This window comes from Gymnoscopelus microlampas (assembly GCF_963454915.1).
Source record: "Gymnoscopelus microlampas genome assembly, chromosome: 12".
Lineage (NCBI taxonomy): Eukaryota > Metazoa > Chordata > Actinopteri > Myctophiformes > Myctophidae > Gymnoscopelus > Gymnoscopelus microlampas.
In genome coordinates this window covers 34366244-34390391 of record NC_139949.1, presented here as the reverse complement: position 1 = coordinate 34390391, position 24148 = coordinate 34366244, and the positions used below count along the sequence as shown (strand labels likewise).

General features: G+C 39.6%; 1 protein-coding gene across 2 annotated transcripts; it reads left to right on the top strand.

Moving 5' to 3' along the window:
* Window positions 1-1958: 1958 nt before the first annotated feature.
* Window positions 1959-23922, top strand: faxdc2 (fatty acid hydroxylase domain containing 2). 2 transcript variants are annotated; one of them, XM_084074581.1, is made up of 9 exons: window positions 1959-2075; window positions 5537-5574; window positions 6645-6742; window positions 14496-14599; window positions 16804-16925; window positions 19710-19915; window positions 21181-21286; window positions 21727-21893; window positions 22384-23922. In XM_084074581.1, exons 1-9 carry the CDS (start codon window positions 2051-2053, stop codon window positions 22538-22540), a joined length of 1023 nt encoding a protein of 340 aa, XP_083930707.1. In that variant the 5' UTR covers window positions 1959-2050; the 3' UTR covers window positions 22541-23922. The 2 variants fall into 2 exon arrangements, with proteins under 2 accessions (XP_083930707.1, XP_083930706.1); XM_084074580.1 differs by lacking the exons at window positions 1959-2075; window positions 5537-5574 and adding an exon at window positions 6277-6382.
* The last annotated feature ends 226 nt before the right edge of the window (window positions 23923-24148 follow it).

Below are 24148 nucleotides of genomic sequence, written 5' to 3'. Positions count from 1 at the left end.
ATCCAATCCAATCCACTTTATTTATAGAGCACATTTAAAACAACAGTGTTGAACCCAAAGTGCTGTACACTCAGTAAAAAAATACTAAAATAAACAAGAGAACACAAGACACGGAAATAAAAATTCATTCATTCCTTCATTCATTCACACAATGAACAAGACAACATTTGACACAATGCCTGGAAGAAGCAGCAGCTTCTCAATCTGAATTTAATTTTCAAACGCCAAGGAGAACAAGTGAGTTTTCAAACGTGATTTAAACACCGGCAGGGTTTGAGACACTCTAACATGGGGTGGCAGCTCGTTCCACAGTGTGGGCGCTGTGGAGGAAAATTATCTATCTCCCCGTGTTTTCAACTTTGTTGCTGGGACCTTAAGGAGTGACTGGTCAGTAGACCTCAAGACCCTTGTGGCGTTATTGGGAGGTGCTCACTGGGCCTTATTCTGCCATTAGAACATGGCACATGCGCTGCCAATGTTGTGGTATCAACTAGCATGGTGGTCACCCAGGCCCAAATATATATTTTTTTTATTGATTGAATACTTTATTAGTCATAAATGTAAACAGCACGTGGTACAATAAGACATTAAGGCTAAAAGGATAACACAAAAACTGGACTTGTTTCCATTGTGGTTTCCATTGTGTGCATGCAGTGAACTGCACTAGCCTATACTGTAGGACTACACAACCCACACTACACACCACAGAAATATCTAAATCCAACGCAAAAAAACACATACAAATTAAACAAAAACAAAAAGATTATTTTTCTGACTATGTGTAGCTTATATTAAAAAAACGTTTTAATTTGGCAGTGGCTCAAGTAAAGTATTGAAGGAGGCTATTATTATTTTTTTAGCTTTATTTAATTGATGCAAACCTTTTCTCTTCCCTGAATAAGAAAAGAAAACTATAAATAATTATTAGTGCATTCAATTACTGCTTATTACTTGCAGCATTAACTGAATACAAGCCTATAGCTAACAGATATATCAGAAGTAGGCTATTATTTTCTCACCTCAAATGGATTTATAATAAATTATATATGTATTTTCCCCCTACTTATAGGGAGAACGGGGTAAGATGAGCAAGTGGATAAGTTGAACCACCCCCTTTATTCATTTTACGATGAATTGAGTACAAAGGACCCCAATGGAAACAAGCCATAGGCTTTCTTGGGTTTCAAATCCTCTTAGAAGACCATGTACTGTACCTTCCTGTGCTTTTTTCTTGCAAACTTCTAATAAAGTTCAATCAATCAATCAAATTTAGTAAACATCCATCATTTAAACCTGGCTGTGAAGTTGGGAAGCACATGGGAAAGTAGAAAACATTATTTAACACAAAAAAACTCTTTTTTTGCCCATCAAACTAAAGTAAGATTTCTACACGTCAGGTAGAATGACTGTTATTTTTGTCAAATGGTGGCTGAGGGGTAAAATGAACCAAATGTCCCAGGGTAAATTGAGCCAATTATCCTATTTTTGAGTTGTGTTCAAGTGAATACATTATTTGTTCAAGTTTAAACTTGAAAAATAAAAATATCATGTGGGTCAATTTACCCTTGACTTGGATCAACTTACCCCTAACCTGGGGCAGTTTGAGCCACATGACCACTTTTTTTTTTAAATAAATCATATTTTTTTGGCATAGATGCTTACTCAATTGATAAAAGACATCCTGAAATAATGGGTAAATGTTTAGATTTTACAGCCATCTATTTTTTTCTTGCTTCCAGGACAACCTAAGTGAAAAGTGGCTCATTACCCTGTTCTCCCCTATATAACAAAAAGAAAACGGAGAGGTCACTGAGCTGCTTCCACGCTGTTTTTCAACTTTCACCTGAATACATGGGGTGTCTTACAAAACCCACTCTGACTGTTAGTACCCTGGCCGAAAAAAGCATATAACACGCTATAGAAGTCGTCAGCTGGTCACTTCTCCACCAATCACAAGTCGCCCTGCGCTGATGTCAACACTGTACATGCTTTTAGATCCACTCACAGTAAAACAATAACAGCAGATCTGAAATCTACCGACTGACACACAATGACGGTCGACACCGGCGATCACGGTGAGTTCATTAATGTATTTTACCCTGGTCCTAAATGTTGACCGTTATTTGCATGTGATGTTGATGGAGGCTGTCTGTCGTGAGGCTTTGCCAGCAGCTAGTACACCGATTGTTACACTGTAACAGACATGAAGTCTGTTATTGAAGTCAAACAACATCATATGTAGGACAGATAGTCTAATCTCAATCTGTGTGGCTTTAACCTGGGGTACACCCGATCTATACTTTGTATGACGGTTTGTCTTTTTTCGCTCGCCGAAAATAGCCGCGTTACGTAATATTGCTGGTCGTGAGCTTGCTATTTTTGAAAAAATAAAAACAAAATAAAAATAATTAAGCATAAGCCTCGCATACTTGTCCGTGATCTCTTTTTATTGTTTATTATTTTATTTATCTTAAACGTTAAAATAATCTGAAAAGGTCCATTTCGTCGTCACAGTATAAATGAGCGTAACCTGCCTCTCGAGCATAAATCATTTGGGGAAATTCTGCAAAGTGGGAAACAGATTATACCGGGATTATAGCCTTATGGTTGATGTGGTATTTAGTCATATTTGTGTCTTGTCGACCTCGCTTGCTCCCAGTGAAATCTATAGTCTACCAGTGGTTCTCAACCAGTGGTTCGGGACCCCCAGAGGGATGACGGGGGTCACTTGATTTTGGAGGGATTTGATGACAGTAAAGTGACTTTTAAGACCTTCTAAATACCGAAAAAAACAAAACATACAGTAATAATGACCAAATTGTCAACAAAAAGGTGCAAAACAAATTAAAATAGCCGATCTAGCTCACAACGCCAATCTGAGCTTGCAGATCAGCTATTTTCACAATATTTATCTGTGGAACCGTGTCAAACTGAACGTAATGCCTCAACTCCTGCAATTCAAAGTGCTTGTCAGGGTGGGGGTCCCCAGTTCAAATATGATTATTTTGGGGGGTCACGGCCTGAAAAGGTTGAGAACCACTGGATACCCTGTTCCATCATACAACAAAAAGCTAGTTCAAGTTCACACTGACAAACTTTATTATTTTTTATTGTTTGACAGTGATATGTTGAGAACTTGGAACATTAGTTACTCGAATAGTATTGATTCTACAGTAACAGGATATTAAGCCTACAGGCAGCCTAATTGACTAAAATCCATAATGATTTTGCAGGCAAAATTAGTATTTTAATTCTATAGCATCACTTGTTTTTGTTCATGTGTATTTGGTCATATTACGCAAATATAGGCTATGGATTATTTTCAATTTCTTTCTACATCTATATTTATGGTTTATTTATTTTTTGAGAGAACTGTGTAGGCTACTGATCCCTATTCCCATTCAGATAGCTGTACATGTAGGCTGCTGTTGCAGAGTCTGCAATGCTGTATGGCCTAGGCTAGTTTTAAACTCATTGAGGTTTGGTGAAGGTGTTACATTATTTTATTTCACTATATTTTCAGATATAAGAAATTCAGATATTATTTAAGAATTGTCGCCAGTGTCAGTCAGTTGGTTGAAGGCTAGAGGTTTGGTAGCTAATGTTAAACAGACATACCATTGTGGTGTAGACATTTTGACATAGCTTTTAAAGCAAATATTTACTGTATGGGCAGATGACACAAGCTCATGCTATGCAAAATACAGTTTCAAGCAATGGTATAGGCTAAAAGGCCATTTTCTGCCCTGGTTTTGGGCTACTTGTGGGTGTATTTGTTTTTTGTTGTTGCATTGGTTATTATTCATGTATTTGTTTATTTTATGTTATAGTGACTAGTGAGTGTGGTGGGTTTGGTAGCAGGGGAGAGATGACAGCAGGGGTTTGGACAAAAGTTCTCATTTATATCTGGTGTACCAAAGTAACATGACTAGAATACTGTAATACAAATAGTATACTGTCCAGGGACAGTGTTGAGAGCAGATGAAACATGCTGTTATCACAGAGGCTCTGCTTGCTTGTGTGGGGAAGGTTGATTTATCCTGTTAGATAGATAGATAAGCTCGATGCACAACAGGTGTGTATGCACGGATTATCGACCGGTCCAATGGGGCCAGTACCCATGCAGGGGCCCTGGACTACAAGACTACAAGGCCCCCCCCCCCCCCCCCCCCCCACCGGAGGCCTTCGGCCACAAGGCCCATCAACAATGTACTTAAATGCAAATATTAAAATAATTGTATCGCTCGATATTTCGAATCTGGGTCTCCCTTGTGGGAAGGGACAATAAAGCCAATCTTAACCACTAGCCTAAAGGGGAATTCCCCCTTGGCCGGGGATATATTAGACTTTTGGTCTTCAAGCAGAGGCTCTGAGCCACTCTGCCACATATATATAAACATAAATACATCAAATATATATATTTAGATATAGGTTAACGCTCAAATAATGTGCGGGCACCTCAGTCTACAGTATAAGTCCCCTCCTATATAGCAGTCTGACTAACAGGACTACCGTCTGACTAACAGAGCTGATCTGACACGTCGTATTTTAAAGATTTGCAAATTAAAAATTGTACATTCTAATAATGATCATGTACTACTATAATAATGCTGTATGTTATACAAGTAAACATGTACATGGTGTGACACAGAGAACACAGCACCACCCACTTTACAGTTCAGGCAATTAGCAGACATTCTTATCCAGAACAATTTACAAGTGCGAGATCGGAACAAGCAGAGTAAGCATGAACTCTAGTCAATGAACAAGGTAAATAGTCACATAAGTATGTGCAGAGACAACAATGTAGAGGATACCAGGTAATCCGTGAAGTTAGTATCTGTCTAAACAACATGCTAACTAAATAACCTTTTTTACCATATGGTCAAGAGAAAACGAATCGAAGATATATCTGCATACTAGTAAACTAGCATCTATCAAACAAAGTTGACAAGAAAGGATACAAGGAGAGAGAAGTGCTAGGGGGTGAGGTGGAAAATTGGGAGTGATTCTGAAGTTCTGGCTGCAATGGGTAGTTTATTCTACATTTTGGGAGCCGGGAGGGAGAAGAGTCTAGGGCGTGTGGAGCGTTTTCCAGGGTGCTTTAGGGGACAGCATTCCTGTGTTATAGCTGATCTAAGTGAGCGGGAAGGGTTGTAGGGTTGGACCATGTCTTGAAGGTATGGTGCCATGTCTTTGGTTGCCTTGTTTGCCAACACCCGTGTTTTGTGGTGCCCTTCGGTTCCCTCAAGCCATTGAAGGGAATGGAACAGGGGGGAGACCTGAACATTTTTGGAGGTAGAAGACCAGGCGTAGTAGACCACCCTGGGAACATACTAGGACGGTGGGAACATAGGGATGACCCAGTTGTTTTCAATACGATTTTAGACAAATCTGCAAAACTTTGCCACAGGGAACATTGTGCTCAACTAAAAATATGAAGAAAAACTTGGTTTTTATCAAAGGCGAAAATGTTTTCTTAAAACGAATAATAGCCTGTTAGAACAAAACTAATAGAAATGTTTTTTTTTTCCAGAAATGAATGGTGCAGTTCCCATCAGCAATGACAGACAGGTAAGATCACATACCTGCTCTTCACTCATAAAAAAAAACCTTAATTAATAGGATTCAGTATTACAAAGCCACAAAGAACGTGGTAATTGCTATGCAAGTAGCAGCACCGAAACACAGGCATACAGAAAACAAGATCTCCATTTGACTGCTTTGTTGTGCCTCTGGATGTTGCATGATATATAGTGTATAGTTTATGTAATATAATATTAGACAATAGATAGTAAAAATAGGTAGTACTTGTCTGAGCTATCTTGCAAGCATTTATATTTACAGCTTGTCAGACAGATAGCAATACAATAAAACTTCAACACATTTGCTATAACAGAGTAAGTAGATCTAGATTACTAAAAAGTACACAATAGTATATAGTAGATATATGTTGGCTAACCTTACATTTCAAACAGATACAAAAACAACCATGACCCACTAACAGAAAGACCATTTAATTAGGCCCAATGGCTATTTAAAATGGGGTTGTTTGTATGGACTACTAGACCGAGTCCCTGCTAGCATGTTATTTGTTCCAGCCATAATGTGTAAACATGGCAGGTATCTACCTGCCTTGCAGGTAACTGCTGTAAAAATCTACTGCTGTTCACCTGGACAAGCTCAACCAGAAGAGCCACATCTACCCCCCCTCCGGCTAGTTCTATGCTCTGTAGAGACAACTGAGAGAATGGTGAACAATGAATTATTCAAAGGAACGCTTGAAAGGTTTAGAAGAGTTTGGAGTGCATTGATCATGCAGAGTTCTCTAACAGAGAGGCAGATAGTTTGTTTAGTGGTCTCACGGGAGAAACGTGAGAAGGTGAGGGGTACTGCAGGAAGGGGGAGAGAATACAGAGAATGTGAATGTGTGTGTGTGTGTGTGTGTGTGTGTGTGTGTGTGTGTGTGTGTGTGTGTGTGTGTGTGTGTGTGTGTGTGTGTGTGTGTGTGTGTGTGTGTGTGTGTTGGTAATTTATTCAAATTAACTTTGGGACCATGATCCAGTGTGTTTTTCTATGTTACTGCATTGTGTGTCAAATGATCAGAGTTTCACAGACACATGTTGTGTTTCTCCCACCTCCAGGAGAGTCCAGGAGGACTGTGGGACTCTGTGAAGAGAGCTACCGTCGTCATTGGAACTGGACTCTTATTCCTGGCTGCATTTGGCAACTCACTGACATGGTAGTATTACCATTAACTTGTGATGAAGGGTTAACTATACGTACATCGACAGTGGGTGCTGGGATGAAAACAAACATAGTTTAAGGGTCAGTTGACATGATGAAGATCCACAGATCGACAATTGACTTAAATGCAAATATTGAAATAATTGTATCGCTCGATATTTCGAATCTGGGTCTCCCACGTGGGAAGGGACAATAAAGCCAATCTTAACCACTAGCCTAAAATGCTAGTGATTAACTTGTGATGAAGGGTTAACTATGCGTACATCGACAGTGGGTGCTGGGATAAAAACAAACATAGTTTAAGGGTCAGTTGACATGATGAAGATCCACAGAGGATCGATACGTTGTCTGATGTTTTGTTTAAATAAATTAAAAAGTAGCTCCGTGTGCAGGTTATATCCTTAAAGTATTACCTTTTTAATTTACTTTGGAGGTCTGTCAGTTAATTTTGTCGAGCAACATAGAGTATTTAGTCCGTACTATAATGCCTTCTACAATATTACAATACACTATGCGTTAACTATTATATTCACTCAATCCAAGCATTAAAGTTGAACAATGGAACTATGGGACAACTGAATAAAACAGGTCCACCTACAAGTTGTGTGTCACGTGCACAGGCACGAAGATGCAACAACAAGCGCAGGCAGAGGGATGACGTAATATACTATAATAATATAAGATAAACCTCTATCGATCTCCGGAGGGAAATTCAGCAGCAACTGAAGTAAGACTGAAACACAGAGGCGCAGATAAGAGAAAGAGTCAAGAATCAAACCAAGATGAATATGGATAAAAAAACTAAAGCTAAAGTCTAGCTAGAGTCTTTCACTGAGTATACTGTCTGAATGAGTATATGGTCAACAATCTAGCACAGTCTATCAACAATAAATATATGAATGAATGTATGTAGCCTACAGACTATCAACAATGAATGCATACAGTAAATGTATTATGTGTACAGTCCATCAACAGTGAATACGAAAATGAATACTGTATCGGTCTGTCAACAGACCTTCAACAGTGAGTACCGGGAAGAGATTATGTGCAATCTTTCAACAGTCTATCAGTGACAATCTAACAACAGTCTATGACTGAATATAAGTACAGTCTCTCAACAATTATCCTTAACAGGCATCTCACAAAGTTCTGCAATGTACAGCTTAGTAGTACATGTGCAAGTTTACAGGCCAGTAGGCACTGGCAGTGCAGATCTTAACCACTTATATAACTTATATATTAACCCCATATGTTGTTGCGAGCTCCCCCATGGGTCAATAATACTAGGCCCCCTACATGTTTCCCCTAAATCTCCCTAAATCTCTTCGCCGGTTGCAACACTTTGTGAGCTTGTAGATCAGCAATTTTCACAGAATATGTTCCATTTTCGCGGAATGTTTTCCCAGAATAGGAACACTAGCGTTCATGTGGTTGAAGTAAAATGGTTGTGGAGCCTGGTGGATACTGGCACAAAGGACTGGTCGAGGTGTTTTGTGCTGTGCTGAGGGGGCTGAAGGTGCTGCTCTTCACTACATCATCATAGGGATGGTAGGGGTTCTCCAGGATAGAGTCCAGCTTCCTCCTTAATCCTCGCCTCTGCTAGATTGTTCAATTCAACTCCAGCTACGGAGCTAGCCTTCCGCACCAGCTTGTTCAGTTTGTTGGAACTCCTTGTGTTGATGCGAGGTAGTTTGTAATGTAGGCCACCAAGCCATGGTCCACCTGCACCAGAACTTCTCAGCTAGCCAAACAGCAAGGCCCCCTCCGCCTTTCTTCTTACCGCCCTGTTCGTGAGCATGAAGCCATCTCTAGACGTACAGTAAGGACACACATTTGGGAAAAGGGAGCTCATCTGAAACTTGTCAGTGAAAATGAGTGGTTTCATAAAACAATAATTTGCTTGCAAGATATTGTTTAAAATCTGTCAAAGAGTGAAGGCATGTTAGTGTTACTGGAACTTCTTAGTGGCCTTGTTACGCTTACAGAAAGTGTTAACGACTTCCGGTAGTAGCCATGTCTGAGGCAGACGTGTAATCGTTTGCTCTCCCTCAATCAAGTTAAAATTAAACTCCCCACTCGAATAAATGGTGATAAGAAACTTTCGAATGGAAAAGATATGAGTGGGGGGAAATCTAGGAGAAGTCAAAGGAATCTGAAACAGTGGGTAACTGAACCAATAACTACTCCAAAAAGAACCCCGATGGATACAGTACAAGAAAGTGCGGATAATGGCGGCTCCCATGCGGCTGGGGAAACCTCTGGACACGGTAACGAAATGACCTCGCTTTCAAAAGATCTCCGCGACTTCAGAAGAGAAATACTGGCGTCGATTTCTGAGCTTAAAGAGGACTTGAGAAAGGACTTTAGGGAGGAGATGTCGGCGCTAAAACAAGAAATCAACAGCAAGCTAACAACGGTGGGGGAGACGCTCCAGTCTCACGGTCAATCAATAGCCGAGGCAGAGCAGCGCATTTCGGATGTGGAAGCGAGTGGCACCGTGTCCAAGAACGTGCTCCTGGGTCTGCTAAAAGAACAACGCAAGCTATGGGAAAAGGTTATCGATTTGGAAGGCAGGTCCCGTCGAAATAATTTAAGAATTTATTCAGTGGATGAAGAATCTGAGGGAGACTCAATGATCAAGTTTGTGGAAAATATGTTAACTACACAGCTCCCATTAAAAGACGTGCCTCTCCAGATCCAGCGCGCCCATAGATCTTTGGCAAAGAAGCCAGCACCTGGTGACAAAGCAAGGTCTATTATTGTGAACCTTTTGCAATTTGAGGTTAAGGAAGCTGTTCTACAACTGGCCTGGAAAAACAAAGTTCACGTTAATGCCAAGCAGTGCTTCTTTGACCATGACTATCCAAACGAGGTGATGGTTAAACGCAGATCTTATGGAGAAATCAGAAAAGTGCTCAAACAGAACGGCATAGGATACCAAACACCATTCACAAAAATCTGAATTAAATGGAGCAACGGGACAAAGACATATGAAGACGCCGGGGCAGCTGCACAAGAGATGATCCGAAGGGGTATCCCAGTGACCGTTCCAGTGGAGGACCCTGACGGTGACGTAGAAGGGGTCATACAGAGGGCGTTCACATGGCAACCAGCTGTGACTGGAGGCAACCAGCTGCAAATAGGAGAAGATTTGGGAGTTCAAGCATGAAACACCAGAGGTTACCCGTTCTTGGTAATTTAAGTAAGGCAACATGTCCTTTGATTTTCGTTTATCTTTCTGATCAATGATTGAGTGGATTAGCGTTTTGATTTAGTTTAGTTGGACTTTTCTAGTAGGAATGGAATGTGGGTGTGATTTTGGCATTCCACCACTAGGGAGGGCCCCAACCTTTTGGATGGGCTTTTACCCTCCACCCTCCAACAGGGGATTTGTCAGGTTTAAAGACCTGTCACACAAGGAAGCTTTGTGTTGTCATACATGTGTGTTTTTGTTTTTTGTTTCAATAAGGGGAGTTCTGTTTTATTTTGTTTTGTTTAATGTGATTCATATTCATGATGGTTACTATCTTATACAACATAGCACTGGAAATATTTGGTTGCATCTAATTACTGATATAATATGATAAACTTCATCTCTTTGAATGTCAATGGGCTTCTTAATCCGGTTAAACAGAGGAAAACAATCTCAAAATTAAAAAAAGAAAACATAGATGTAGCTTTCCTTCAGGAAACTCATATGACAGGGCTGGAACATGAAAAACTCAAAAGACAGGGATTTAAATATGTTTTTGCATCATCAAATGGTTCAAGACATACTAGAGGAGTAGCTATACTAATCTCTGGGAAAGTAATGTATGATCATATTTCAACCATCAAGGATAGAGAAGGGAGATTTGTAATGATCAGAGGAAGAATCGATGGAAATATGTTTACCTTTTATAATATATATATCCCCCCAAATTCAGATTCAGATTTTTATATGCAAATATTTGACAGGATAGCAACAGAGGCACAGGGGGTCCTTGTGTGTTCAGGAGATCTGAACATAACTTTGGGCCCCCTCGACTCATCAGGAAGGAGACCAGCGCAATCTAATAGAATAACAAAAAAGATAAACTCAGTAATTTCAGAATTAGGACTGGTGGACGTCTGGAGACATATGAATCCATCACTCAGGGACTATACCCACTTTTCTTCCCCACATTCGAGCTATAGTAGATTAGATTACCATTTATTATTTGGAACAGATATAAATAAGGTGCAAAAATGTCAAATTGGAACAATGGATCTTTCTGATCATTGCCCAGTGTATCTTTCCCTGGCTACAACAAACAGAAAAAGGAACACGCTTTGGAGGTTCAATCCAAGTGTATTGAATGAACAGAGAATAGAACAGTTTACGAAGGATATAAAGGAGTATCTAGAATTCAATGATAATGGTGAGGTGTCCCCACCAGTTCTATGGGACTGCTGCAAATCGACAATGAGGGGTAAGGTGATTGCATCTTATCTTAAAAGACAAAGAACAGAAAGACTCAATACATTACAAATAGAGTTGAAAAACCTTGAAACAAAACATAAAGATTCAATTGATCCTAGAATCAAAGTGGAAATGGCAACCAAAAGAAATCAGATTGACCAGTTATATAACCAAGAAATTCAGAAGAAAATGATGTATACTAAACAAAAATACTATGAGGGAGGTAGCAAATACACAAAACTATTGGCATATAAACTCAGAAAACAACAAGCAGATAATACAATATATAAAATAACAGATTCAAGTACCAAGGCTACACATCATGGATTAGAGGAAATAAAAACATGTTTCACAGACTACTATAAAAAACTTTACTCCCAGCCTCCTGTCGCCAATGATGAGCAGATGCATAGATTACTCAACTCACTAAATTGACCAACTCTCACAGCTGATCAAAACAAGAATTTAAAGTCACCAATATCAGAAGAAGAGATTTGTTCGGCTATAACCAGGTTGAAAGCTAATAAGTCCCCGGGAACGGATGGATATACTTCAGAATGGTATAAAGCCCTGAAAGAGGTTCTGACACCTATTTTACAAAAGACCTTCAACTGGGTTCTGACAAAAAACGAGATTCCAGTATCATGGAATGAAGCGATTATCTCAGTCATACCAAAGGGAGGTAAAGACAAATCAGATTGTGGAAATTATAGACCAATTAGTGTATTAAACTTGGATTATAAACTGTTCACATCAATTTTGGCTCGAAGACTTGAAAATATCATACCCGAAATTATTAATTTGGACCAAACAGGTTTTGTTTCATCCCGTCAAACACATGATAATATTAGAAGATCCATTCATGTTATTAATCATATAAATCAGAATAAGATACCAGCTATGTTGATAAGCATTGATTCGTTTAAGGCATTTGATTCAGTTCGTTGGAAATTTTTGTTTACAGTTATGGAAAAATTTGGATTTGACCAGGTGTTTATTAAGACAGTAGAGTCCCTTTACAGTAGACCATCAGCTAGACTGAAAATCAATGGTGAGCTCACAGACTCTTTTTTGTTGGAGAGGTCTTCTCGGCAGGGTTGTCCGATTTCTCCAGTATTCGCAATTTTTATTGAGCCTTTGGCACAATGGATTAGACAGAATAATTCGATTAAAGGTATATTAATGCCAGCAGGTGAACAAAAACTAGCTTTGTTCGCGGACGATATTTTGTTGTATTTGTCGTGCCCGACAGAGACCTTGCCTGCATTGATGTCTGTGCTGGATGAATATGGGTCATACTCAGGGTACAAATTAAATGAACAAAAAACACAGGCTCTCTGCATGTATTACAAACCCCCTCAATACCTTCGCTCTAGGTACAAAATTGGGTGGGATAAACAATCTGTGAAATATCTAGGCATTATACTACCAAAAGATTTATCCAAATTAGAAGAGTTAAATTATGACCCCCTCAGGAGGGACATATTAGCCGATATCAATAGATGGGATTTAATTCCATATTTAAATATAAGCTCTCGCATAGAATCGGTAATCGGTTTTACCAAGACTTTTGTATCTATTTCTTTCGGTTCCTATTGGAAAACCAGAGCAGTACTTCTCTGAGTGGGATAAAGTTATCTCTAGATTCATTTGGGCGGGGAAAAAAACGAGAGTGAGATTCAAAACATTACAACTACCAAAGGAAAAAGGGGGATTGGCCCTTCCATGTTTGAGGGATTACTACAGAGCAGCTCAAATCCGACCGCTGATTGGATGGTGTAAGCCGAGTTATAGATCAAGATGGAAGGACATGGAGGGTTCGATGGGGAGGGGTCTACCTATTAACATGTTGGTAGGAGACCCATCCTTAATTAAGCACCTGTCAGATCCTAAAAATGTGATGATAGCAGGTTCATTGAGGGTGTGGAGGGAAATAATTAGGAGGTATCAGTTGAAGGATAAAATTGGAATTTTCAAATGGTTTGCACATGACTCAGACTTCAGGCCTAGTACATATGACATGAGGTTTAAAGGTTGGATTGGGAAGGGCCTTTCTGCATATTGTACACTTTTAAAGCAGGGTAATGTTATGAGCTTCCAGGACCTGAAAGATAAGTTTAATCTACAGAACCATGACCTTTTCAGGTACATGCAAATTCGAGACTTTATAAATAGGAAACTATTAGGAAGAGAAGGTACACTGGGAGTAGAGATCATTGATCTTTTCCAAAATGCGTATGAAGACTCTACTTATCAAAAGATAGTATCAAAAATATATGTGGTCCTTCAAAATTTGAAAGGAGATAACACTCTGAATATTAAGGCAAGATGGGAAACAGAGAGCAACCTTACAATAACTACGGAAGAATGGGACAGGATATGCAAACACCAGTGGAAAATGACTAATTCCCCCATATGGAGAGAATTCAGCTGGAAGAATGTGACTCGTTTCTTTTGCACTCCAGCGCAGAAAAGAAGATATTCAATATCTGATTGTTGGAGATCATGTGGGGAGACGATGGCGAACCATTTTCATATTTTTTGGGGTTGCTCTTCTGTTGTCCCATTTTGGAGAAGTGTCCACAGTGTCCTGGAAGCTGTTATAGGAATCGAAATTAATTTGGATTTTAAAACCATGTATCTTGCTGACCTAGAAGATCTGCATTGTATTAAGCAAGATCAATATTTGTTAAGGGTATTACTAGTAGCGGCAAAAAAGGCCTTAACTAAAAAATGGCTTACAAATGTTATACCAACTATAAATGAGTGGATTGATTTAATCTATAATATATTTGTTATGGAGAGAATTACATTCAGCTTTAGAGGTCGGACTGAAGTCTTTGTGGACAACTGGTTTAAATGGCTTACTTATGTCTCTACATTAAGACCAGATTTTATTTGAATTCAGTTAATTTAATTTTCTTTATTTTCTTTGATTGACCATAATGAACAAGGTGTATGTGGGATTTGTCCCATTAATGGACATTTTGTTTTCTATTTTCTGAAATGTGACCAAGTGTATGGAGTATGCCTATGCATAGTAGTCAATAAGTGACCAAGTAGAAGAGAGACAGTTTCCTCCCCTTATATGTTTGTAATTGTATGTTTTGTATGTTCGGTTTGTTTGTTGTTAATGTGTTAGTCTTTTCTTTTCTGTGAATGTTTGTTTTCATGTTCTGAAAAATCCAATAAAAAATAAATGGAAAAAAAAAAGAAAGTGTTAACATTTGCGCATCCGTGCAGAAACATACAGTGCGTTGTATATTTTGTGCTGTATATTGAACTTGATCTCGGTTACTGATCCTAGGCATCTGCAGAGGTTCTGGGGAGCGTCAGGAGATTTCTGGCAGGACCTGTGGACCAAGATGTATCTGAGGTATGAGGGACGTGAAGCCTCCTTGTTTTTCTTGGGTAAGAAACAATGCCGTTTTTTTGTATGTTTATATTAATATAACATGAGAAAATGCAAGCACTACTCTAGGTTCTTGTTAGCCTGGCATGGCCAGACTAACTACTGACTATATCACTGCGTAGATATTAGTCTGGAATCTCTGTCAAACCAGCATTTCCAAGGGGCGAATTAAAAAAAATGCCTCTGGTGATAAACCCACCCCATATTTGCATACTGGGCCCTGATTGGTCCCTCACTACTTCGGAGGGAGTCAAATCCAATCACAACTGAGCGGTGCCAGAGCAAATCTACCGAGGGCTATCTTTTTTTTTTGTTGCATTTTGCAATGGCAGATTCGTCTGGTTTCCAGGGTATAGGTTCTTGCAGTAATTTCTGACCGGGTACATAAAGTCTATACGTGCAATATCTTTGAAATGCTTTGCCCTAAATGCCCAAAATAGGGAAGCCAGGTTGAAAAAGAGTCGGAAAACAACATGGAAATAATGATGAAAATATGACATTTTTGTATTATATTCAGTCGTTTTTATATCGATGAATTGAAATTATTCTAAGGATTATGCAAAGTAATTGTGATTAGCTTAAATAATTGGTTAAATTGATCAGGCACTTATGTAATAATTGTGACAGTCCCAAGTTGGCCCAGGCAGCACACAGCACGTGTAGGTTTCGACACAAAGCCTTCTTCAGCTTTCTTCAGTGTACGCTGAACAAAGCTTTGTGCCGAAAATAGTAGAGTAATCCCTCTGATAGTTTTGACAAACAAGGCTTTGTTTCGAGCCTGACGTTACATGAAAGAAACATGACAAAGCCAACAGAAAGAGGAAGTGGATTGATTACAGTTCATTACATCAGTGGAATCATTTATATTGGGTTAGGGTTGCATGGGGTATTATCTTTCAGTAATACTAAAATACTATCTAGGACATTTTGTAATACATTTTTGAAAATTGCTTCTTCCTTTATGCTGTGTGGCCATGATATTCTATGTCAAGGACTGGCATGTTGTACGGTAAATTTGATTATAGTTAGGAGTCGAGAAAATGTGATCTATTTAGGACCTTTTTAAGCACAGGACAGTGTGGAGAAACAGAGAAGGGAAATGTAAGATTGAGATAGATAGAATAAAGGGTGTGTCAGGAGATTTCTGGCAGTGGACCAAGCTCTACTTGTGGTAGGAGGGACATGGCAGATGGTACCTCCTTGTTTTAATAGGGTAAGAAGCAATACCGTTTTCTATTAGTTTTTGTAGAGTAAAAACTTGTTTGTCTATAGTTAACTTGTGATTGCTTTGCATTTTAACTTACACAAAGGCTCCTGTCTGAAACGGATTTAGATTTTTCTTCTTTGCATGTCTATAACCCCAAAGAACACCCTTGTTTGTTGAGGGTTTTATAAATCTTTCTACAAGTTTTCAACTGAGAACATGTGTAAGAAAAAGAGGAGGCACTCCAAACCTCTCAAAAAAGAGGAATGTGTTTCATTGTCTTGTCCAGTTGTCCTATATTTGCTGACAATGATTCGGTCTTGTTTCAAGAACAAGAAGCTTCTCTCTGTGTGGAGATGCACATCAAAAAACTGTATGCGACGACAACACAGGTCTCCAGCTGGAATAAAACTACTATTTTAACTACTTCTTAAATGTTTTTATTTTTTTACTGCTGATGTAAAATACAGCTGGCCCACTGCATTCTTTGTGTTGTAGGTCCTATGGAATAATAATAATAATAATAATAATAATAATAATAATGGTAAGTGTAATAATAATAATAATAATAATAATAATAATTTAGTCCACACTTTGGAGTATTTTTTGTCACTGTACATTTCGCACATACGTGAAATTTGGAGAAAGTGAGCACTATTAATACAGCAGTAATACTCAGGGACACTTCATAGTACATATGCTATTTTTGAACATTTTATGAAAAATCTTGAAAGTGTTTGAAAAATCTTGAAAGAGTGTTTGAAAAATCTTCTCTTCTGGGAGTCCCTGGCACGAAACATTTTCAGATGGCGGGTCTGCGGCCAAATATATATCATTTTTGGGGTCCTTCACACGAAGGCCTCAGGTCTTAATGGGTCAATGTATCCCCAACGCACCCCCAGTAGCCATGCATGCAGCATAAAGGGACAAAAGATTGCTTTTGGTACCTCCAGTATTGATGAGTATTGATGACACATGGTACACCATTTGTGTTTGCAGGGACGATGTTGGTTCCCTTTCTGGCTTTCTGGATAACAAACGGTCTGCTTCTATTGGTGGACATCACTGGCAAGCCGTCCTTCATCACGCGCTACCGCATCCAGGTGGACAAAAACAACCCGGTAAGCTACAGTCCCATATAATTAGACACAACAATTGCAACCGTTCCTTTTATTGATTACTTACTGGGAATCTGGGTACAAACAGCTTTTTAACTGATGAAGGTCTGAGGACCCAAACACTGTTCTTCTCTCCAATACATTTTTAGAGCGTCTATACGAAGAAGTATAGACAGTTTGGAGTGTCTTTGTTTGTTCTGCATGCATTCAGGTCCTCTCCTATACTACTGTCTCTGGGACTAATGTCCCTGTTGCTTTTTATAGGTATTCCAAAGAACATTGTTTTTTAAAAATGTATTAGGGCTTGGCATGAGAGAACAGAGTAGACTACAGCAGTTATCAACTTATTTCCACTGCAGGAAGAGAACAACACTCAGAAATATGGAGGTACAGGGGAGAGCAGATGCAACATCCTGCCACAACAAAAGGCTCTATTAGAGCGCCCATGTGTAAGGCTGATTTATCCTGTGTGCATCGATTAGCTTGATGGACAACAGGTGTGTTGTCACACCCAGCTCAGAGTCAAATTAGTTTGACTGAGGCTAGGTGTGACTGCTTAACTCAGCCATCACCCACCATACAAGTGCTTCATGCAAAACAACAAAGAGCGTTATTGCAAATAGTCCCACATTACAAGCACTTTGTGAATACATACTAGTCAGTCAAGTACATTTGAGAAAGAAAGAAAGAAAGAAAGAAAGAAGAGGTGAAAATTTGTAACATCATATGTTACATTTTTATAATTTTTCTGTGCATGGTTTACTTTTAGGGTCATTCTGTGTAGTCATTCACAGATTCATAATGTCATACTGAATATCACACATTGAGCCTAGAGCCATTTGAAAGCCTCCTTCCATCAGCCCTGCTGATACAGCATGTCCAGAAAGATCAAAACTCCTTTATTGTTAGAACAACACGTTTCACTTTAATCAGGGTCATCTTAGTACAAATGTCAACCCGTCCGTCCGTCCATCCAAAGTCCTCTTACTGCGTTTGATTAATAGATGTTGGAAAGTGGCGAGATAAAGACAGACATGACTGATAACCAGGGTTGAGAACATTTACAGAGTACTCCGTATCAGATTGAAATCTGTAAGCAGGAATGTTGATCAATAAATATAACAATATGTAATACAGTATAATACACATATACTGTACTGTACATCATATCATTAGAGATTCAGACATTGCTGTGTATAGTGTTGTTTTGATTAGCTACAATTAACAAAACAAATTATAAAAAAATACAGTATGTATAGTATTATATTACATTAGTAGTAGTATTACAAGTTATATTATGTTAGACCTTCGATAAGCAGTTGAAGATGGATGGATATAATCTCTAAAGGCTTTTTATCCTGCCTGTACTTGGATAATCCAACAACTAATTATACATATTCTCTCAATCTTTCTTTGTCACTAATGTGTGTTTGGAGCTGTAGCAATAATGATTACAGTTACAATACACATTACTGTTATCCTGGTACTGGATGTCATATTGCAAATTATAGTTCCAAATTGTACTGATATCTCTGGCTGGTTGTAACTGTTAGCTGTGTTTGCTCTTGGTTTCGTATAATCAGTGTGAAAGGAGATAACATTATGGCCCCTGAAATACTTCAGAAGAATAAGTCTTATCAGTCAGGGACATCATAGTGTATACAGTAGTTTGAATCTATATAAGAAGTCAACTAATGAGATTACCATAGTTCAGTATTCTGAGATTTTATATAGTTTTATATTTTAATGTAATTATTTTAACCTATATTTCTGTCCTATGGCGATCACAGGCACATACTGTAAAGACAGTCAGTCTGACTCTGGCACGCACACACACACACACACACACACACACACACGCACGCACAGGGTGATTGCACAGATACACTCATAGAGACTGAGACACACGTACACATGAAAAAAAAATACTGTACACAAGACCTCCTTGTGTGCACCAGTTACTGTAGGTCCAAGGTTCGACTGAGATGAGTAAGGGTAATGGGATGTTAAGTGTTGTTTGCACATAATCTAACCGTCTTTATCTGATACAGAACATCTTCAGTGTTTACTGTATCTGGGCGGCTTGTGTGTAAAAAAAAAAAAAAAAAAAGAGTCAAATTAAGTTCGAGGAGCTTTGTGTTGTTTATGATAATAATGTTTATTGTCCCCAAGGGGAAAATTGTCTTCACATGGTGGTATGGTGTTTTTCTGTCTTTATATCTCTTAATTCTTAGTCAATATTTAACCACCAATAGATGTAAAAATAGTTGGAATGTACTGATTGTGAAATTCTGGTCTGATAACCCATTAAGACCTGAGGCCGATTCTACAAATGCCTTCTAAATCAGTAGTTCTCACACTTTCAAGATTTTTCAAAAATGTAAAAATATAACAGATCTTCAAGCTCGCAGCGTGGCATGAAGTGACATGCTGTGAGCTTGTATATCTGCTATTTTGAACATTTTCTTGAAAACATTTGAATAATTTCGATTTTTTTAACACAAATCTTTCTTCTGGGGGTCACTGGCACAAAACATTCTCAGATGGGCGGGTCCGCGGCCAAATACATTCCATAAGGTTCTTGGCACGAAAACATTTGAGAACTACTGTTTTAGAAGGCATTTGTAGAACCGGCCTCAGGTCTCAATGGGTTGAAATAAAAATTCTGCCGGTAGTCGATACCAATGTTTTTACTGATCCTCCCCCCCCCCCCACACACACACACACACACACACTTCTTTCCCCTCCAATCTCCCATCATTTCCTTCCATTCCCTGCTCTTTCCAGGTGGACCCGGTGAAGTTCCGCCACGCACTGAAGACAGTCGTTTTCAACCAGGTGGCGATCTCAGGGCCCATGGTGGTGGGGATCTACTTCATCATGACCTGGAGGGGGAAGCCCTGTGGTCCGGAGTTGCCCACCTTCCACCAGGCCCTGATAGAGATGGCCATATGTGCCATTGTGGAGGAGATCTTGTTCTACTACTCACACAGGTAGGACGAAGGGAAATAGTTATTTGTTCGAGTATTACTAATTCTGCTTTGTTCCATCTAAGCAACATAGCAAGGATTTGTCCTTTTCTGTCATTGGCAGATTACTGTAATGTCCTTTTTTCTGACCTAGCCTTGAAAACTACTAAGGATCTTTATTTGGTTCAAAATGCAGAGTCCTAACCAGAATAAGTTTGATCATATTGGACTAAAAGTATCTTTGCACTGCTTACACCCCAGAGCTGATGTTAAAGTTCTCCTGCTCACTTATAAACAGTCTTGCATTGGTGATTTTATCTTTGGCGGGACGCTATTTTAAAGACGTTGTACGCACGTCGCTTAACACCTACACTGCAGGATTTAGCAGGTCGCACAATGGACCATTGATATGCATCCAAGCTCATTCCTATGATAATTCACGCTGGTCACACTCGGCAAAACTTTGTAAACTTTGTTGAGGTGTGAACTTAAGGGTTATTTTGATCGATGCATGTGCGTGCGCGTGCTCCTGAAAAGTCTTTGGGTGGACGCCGCGTGTAATGAGCAATGCAACACTGCTTATAAAGCCTTAAAAGGATTGACAGCTGAACTTTTGAACCATGCACACTGGTATGTCCTCTATGCTCTCAAGGTACAGGTTATCTTACTGCCTCTAGATTGATTACATTTTGTCCACCATACTCCCTTCCTTTGGAACGTGGGCTTACCCGTTTGCGTGCGCACACATACAAATTATGTCTCCGGAGTGTACTAGAAATAAACTGAACTTGAACATATTTGGATGGATGCCAGGTTGGATGTGTTATTTTGTGTGCTTGTTTTCTTAGCACTAGAATCACATGGCCATTTACTCTGTTGTCTAAAGTTCATGGTGTTTACTCCAACCATGAATTTGCGTGCGCACACATACAAATTATGTCTCCGGAGTGTACTAGAAATAAACTGAACTTGAACATATTTGGATGGATGCCAGGTTGGATGTGTTATTTTGTGTGCTTGTTTTCTTAGCACTAGAATCACATGGCCATTTACTCTGTTGTCTAAAGTTCATGGTGTTTACTCCAACCATGAATTGTGTAATGCACTCTGGATTAGTGTCTATTTAATGCTTGGATTGTAACCGAATCAGTGGGCTGGTAAGGAACAGGTCTGGAAGTCTGAAAGACAATTATGTCAATTCCTTTCTGGAATTGACATAATTGTTCTAGAGATATTTTCAGATTGAGTGGGGATGGAACTGACCAGCCTGTTTGTTCCTCCACTGTCAGGTTGTTCCATCATCCTGCCCTCTACAAGCACTTCCACAAGCAGCACCATGAGTGGACCGCCCCTATCGGCATGGTCTCCATCTACGCACATCCCCTGGAGCATGTGGTACGTCACGCCATCATGGTTTTAATTCAACTCCATCTCTCAATCTGTCCTTCCCTTTGCTCTCTCCATAACCTTTTACACAATTTCTCTTAAGACACGAATACCACAATGTATGTAATTCACAGTGCAATTACCCAATCATTCAATCGTCACCTTTAAAATGTATGTTAATTTTGCCACATGATTAAGAATGCGCCATCCCCAAACCCTGGGTTGGATACATCATGATGCGTCATCCCATCATGCCAATATGAATAGTCAGTCTATTTTTATATGCTGATAATTTTAGAGCATGTACTGAAACAGAAAAACACCACACCTAATATTCCAGATAAGTACTGCTACTCCGCTTAGACAACCGTTTAAAATAACTGGTGCTTCTGTTTGAGGAAGAAAACGTATGTTTTAATTTAATCTCTGTTGATTCCCTCCTCTGCCAGCTGTCTAACATGCTGCCAGCAATAGCCGGACCTGTGATCGTAGGGTCCCACATGACCACCACCAGCCTCTGGTACGCTCTGGCCTTCATCAGTACCTCCATCTCCCACTGCGGGTACCACCTGCCCCTCCTGCCCTCTCCTGAGTTCCATGACTTCCACCACCTCAAGTGAGTCTACTAGTCATTCACTGAAACAAATGTTAATTGCATGTTGGCTTCATTCAGCAGTGTGTGGGGAAGGGGGAATGTGGGAGTGAGAGAGTTGGTGAAGTGATATTGTATAAACGGATGGGGCATGCATTTGTAACGTGCATCGTTCCCGACTTCCCGCATCATTTCAGAGTACGCCTGTGACCGTTTATAACTGTGGTAACGGCAGTTCTCTGGCCACATGTACGGGATGGGGCATGCATTCCCAACTTGCATAGTTCCTGATTTACAGAGTAAATTTACTCAGAGTAGGCCGGTGCCCTTAGTAACAACTAACGAAAGAGGTCTTAGCCACATGAACCCTAACGTCCCTATATGTGAACATCCTGAAAAAACAGCATATCTACAAGTTCACAACGCATTGCAACGCGAGGTGCATATTTTGAGTATACGAATGTGAAACACATTTTTTAATACTAACCAGAGTTGTTTCACTTCCTGGTTTCAGGTTCAACCAGTGTTTCGGGGTCCTCGGGGTGTTGGACAGACTCCACGGCACCGATGCCAAGTTCAGGCAGACCAAGCAGTACGAGCGACACGTGCTGCTCACCAGCCTCACACCTCTGATGGAGAGCATCCCAGATGCACCCAAGAAGTTCCAGTGATGAGCCACGGCCTTTAACTTCTGTTCCCGGTTTCCCCTTGGTTCTCGGCTCCTGGATTGGGATCAGCTGATATTGAAAGAAGTGCTAATCACAGTAAAATAGCTAATAGTATGTATTTAATTCTTATTTTCGAAATGGTAAACAAAATGGAAAACAGCTGTTTAGGATGGTAGTGAAGCCAACGTGAAACCCATGCCTGTCAGTGACTGGCTCAGCAGGTGCTGAGGCGTCCCTGATTATATGTCGGCTATGTGTTCTTGTCAAGGTTTCATGTACATTTTGTGCACGAGAGTCTAAGTGTGATCGGTGCAGAGACCTGTAATGGTGGGTCGAAGCTCTGCTGCGACCACAGAATGTACTGTTTCTAGAGAGATGCTGTTTCCCCAATCTCAGCTCAAGACCTGTGGTAATATCCCACTCACCCCTTTCCACTGAAATTCAAGCTTGAATTTCAGTGTCTGAAGTTGGTTGTACAACTCGCTGCCTGTCTGAGAGATCAAAGACAGTAGAGAATCCCTTAAATATACAATCTAATGTTTTGCACTTCAAGGAGACATCACATCAATAACCGGTATCCGGAATCAGATTCCCCGGATCTCGTCCTTTTTTTTTTTAAAGAACATCCTCTTTAGATAGTAGTCACATTCATCATCTTCTCGTTTAATTACGCGTAACCACTTAAACCCTATATATTCAGTTGACCGGTGTCCCTCAGAGCTCTAGACATGGTCCACTGCTTTTTCCCTCTACATCACATTTCTTTGCAGATAATAGCCAATCTACAATGCATGGCAACACAATGCGTTGTAAGCTTGTACATCTGCGATTTTCACCGAAAGCTCACGCCAGAATAGGGACGCTAGCATTTAAGTGGTTGAAGAGGATGTGGACTTGATTGCATTTCTAATAGAGAAAGCACTTAATTGGAATTTGTGTTCTGCACATTTTTTTTCTTTCTTTCCATTTCATCTGTATAATGAGAATGTATTGCAATAGCACTTTGTAGCCATCATTCCGTCCCCATTGTCCACTGTATACAGTCCCTTAGGGACAGCAGGGGACAAGGACACATCTCAGTAAACCACTGTTTTTAATTCATTCATGGAGAAGACCACTGCACTTCTCAATCTCTGGCTCTTAGACAACAAATGTTATTTCCTTGAATGATATATAATAGAGGCCTTGGTAATGTGGACGATTGATTTTGTATGAAGAATTAAATGAAAATGTTTTGAATACATGTTGTATGATGAAACATCTCACTACTCACCCTATCACCCTGCTGTGATTTAATTATGTGTTCTTAGATGGCCTCTTGATGGGGACTTTTATAATTTCCAACACCCCTGGATTGAGATTCAGGGGTCAGGTAGATTTTTAGACTGAATCTTTCAACAATAGAAATAAAAAATAAACTTTAAGAAAACGTGCTTTGTACTTATTTATCTTCCCAAAGTTGTATGTCTCTCAAAGAAATGAAAAAAACATGTGACACACCACTCAGAGTGAATTGTATGGCTTGAAAAAGTCAAAATAATATTGACTTAGAACTTATAACCTATTATACTAAGTCTATACGTCTGTGGGGCACCCTGAGTAAGAGTGCAC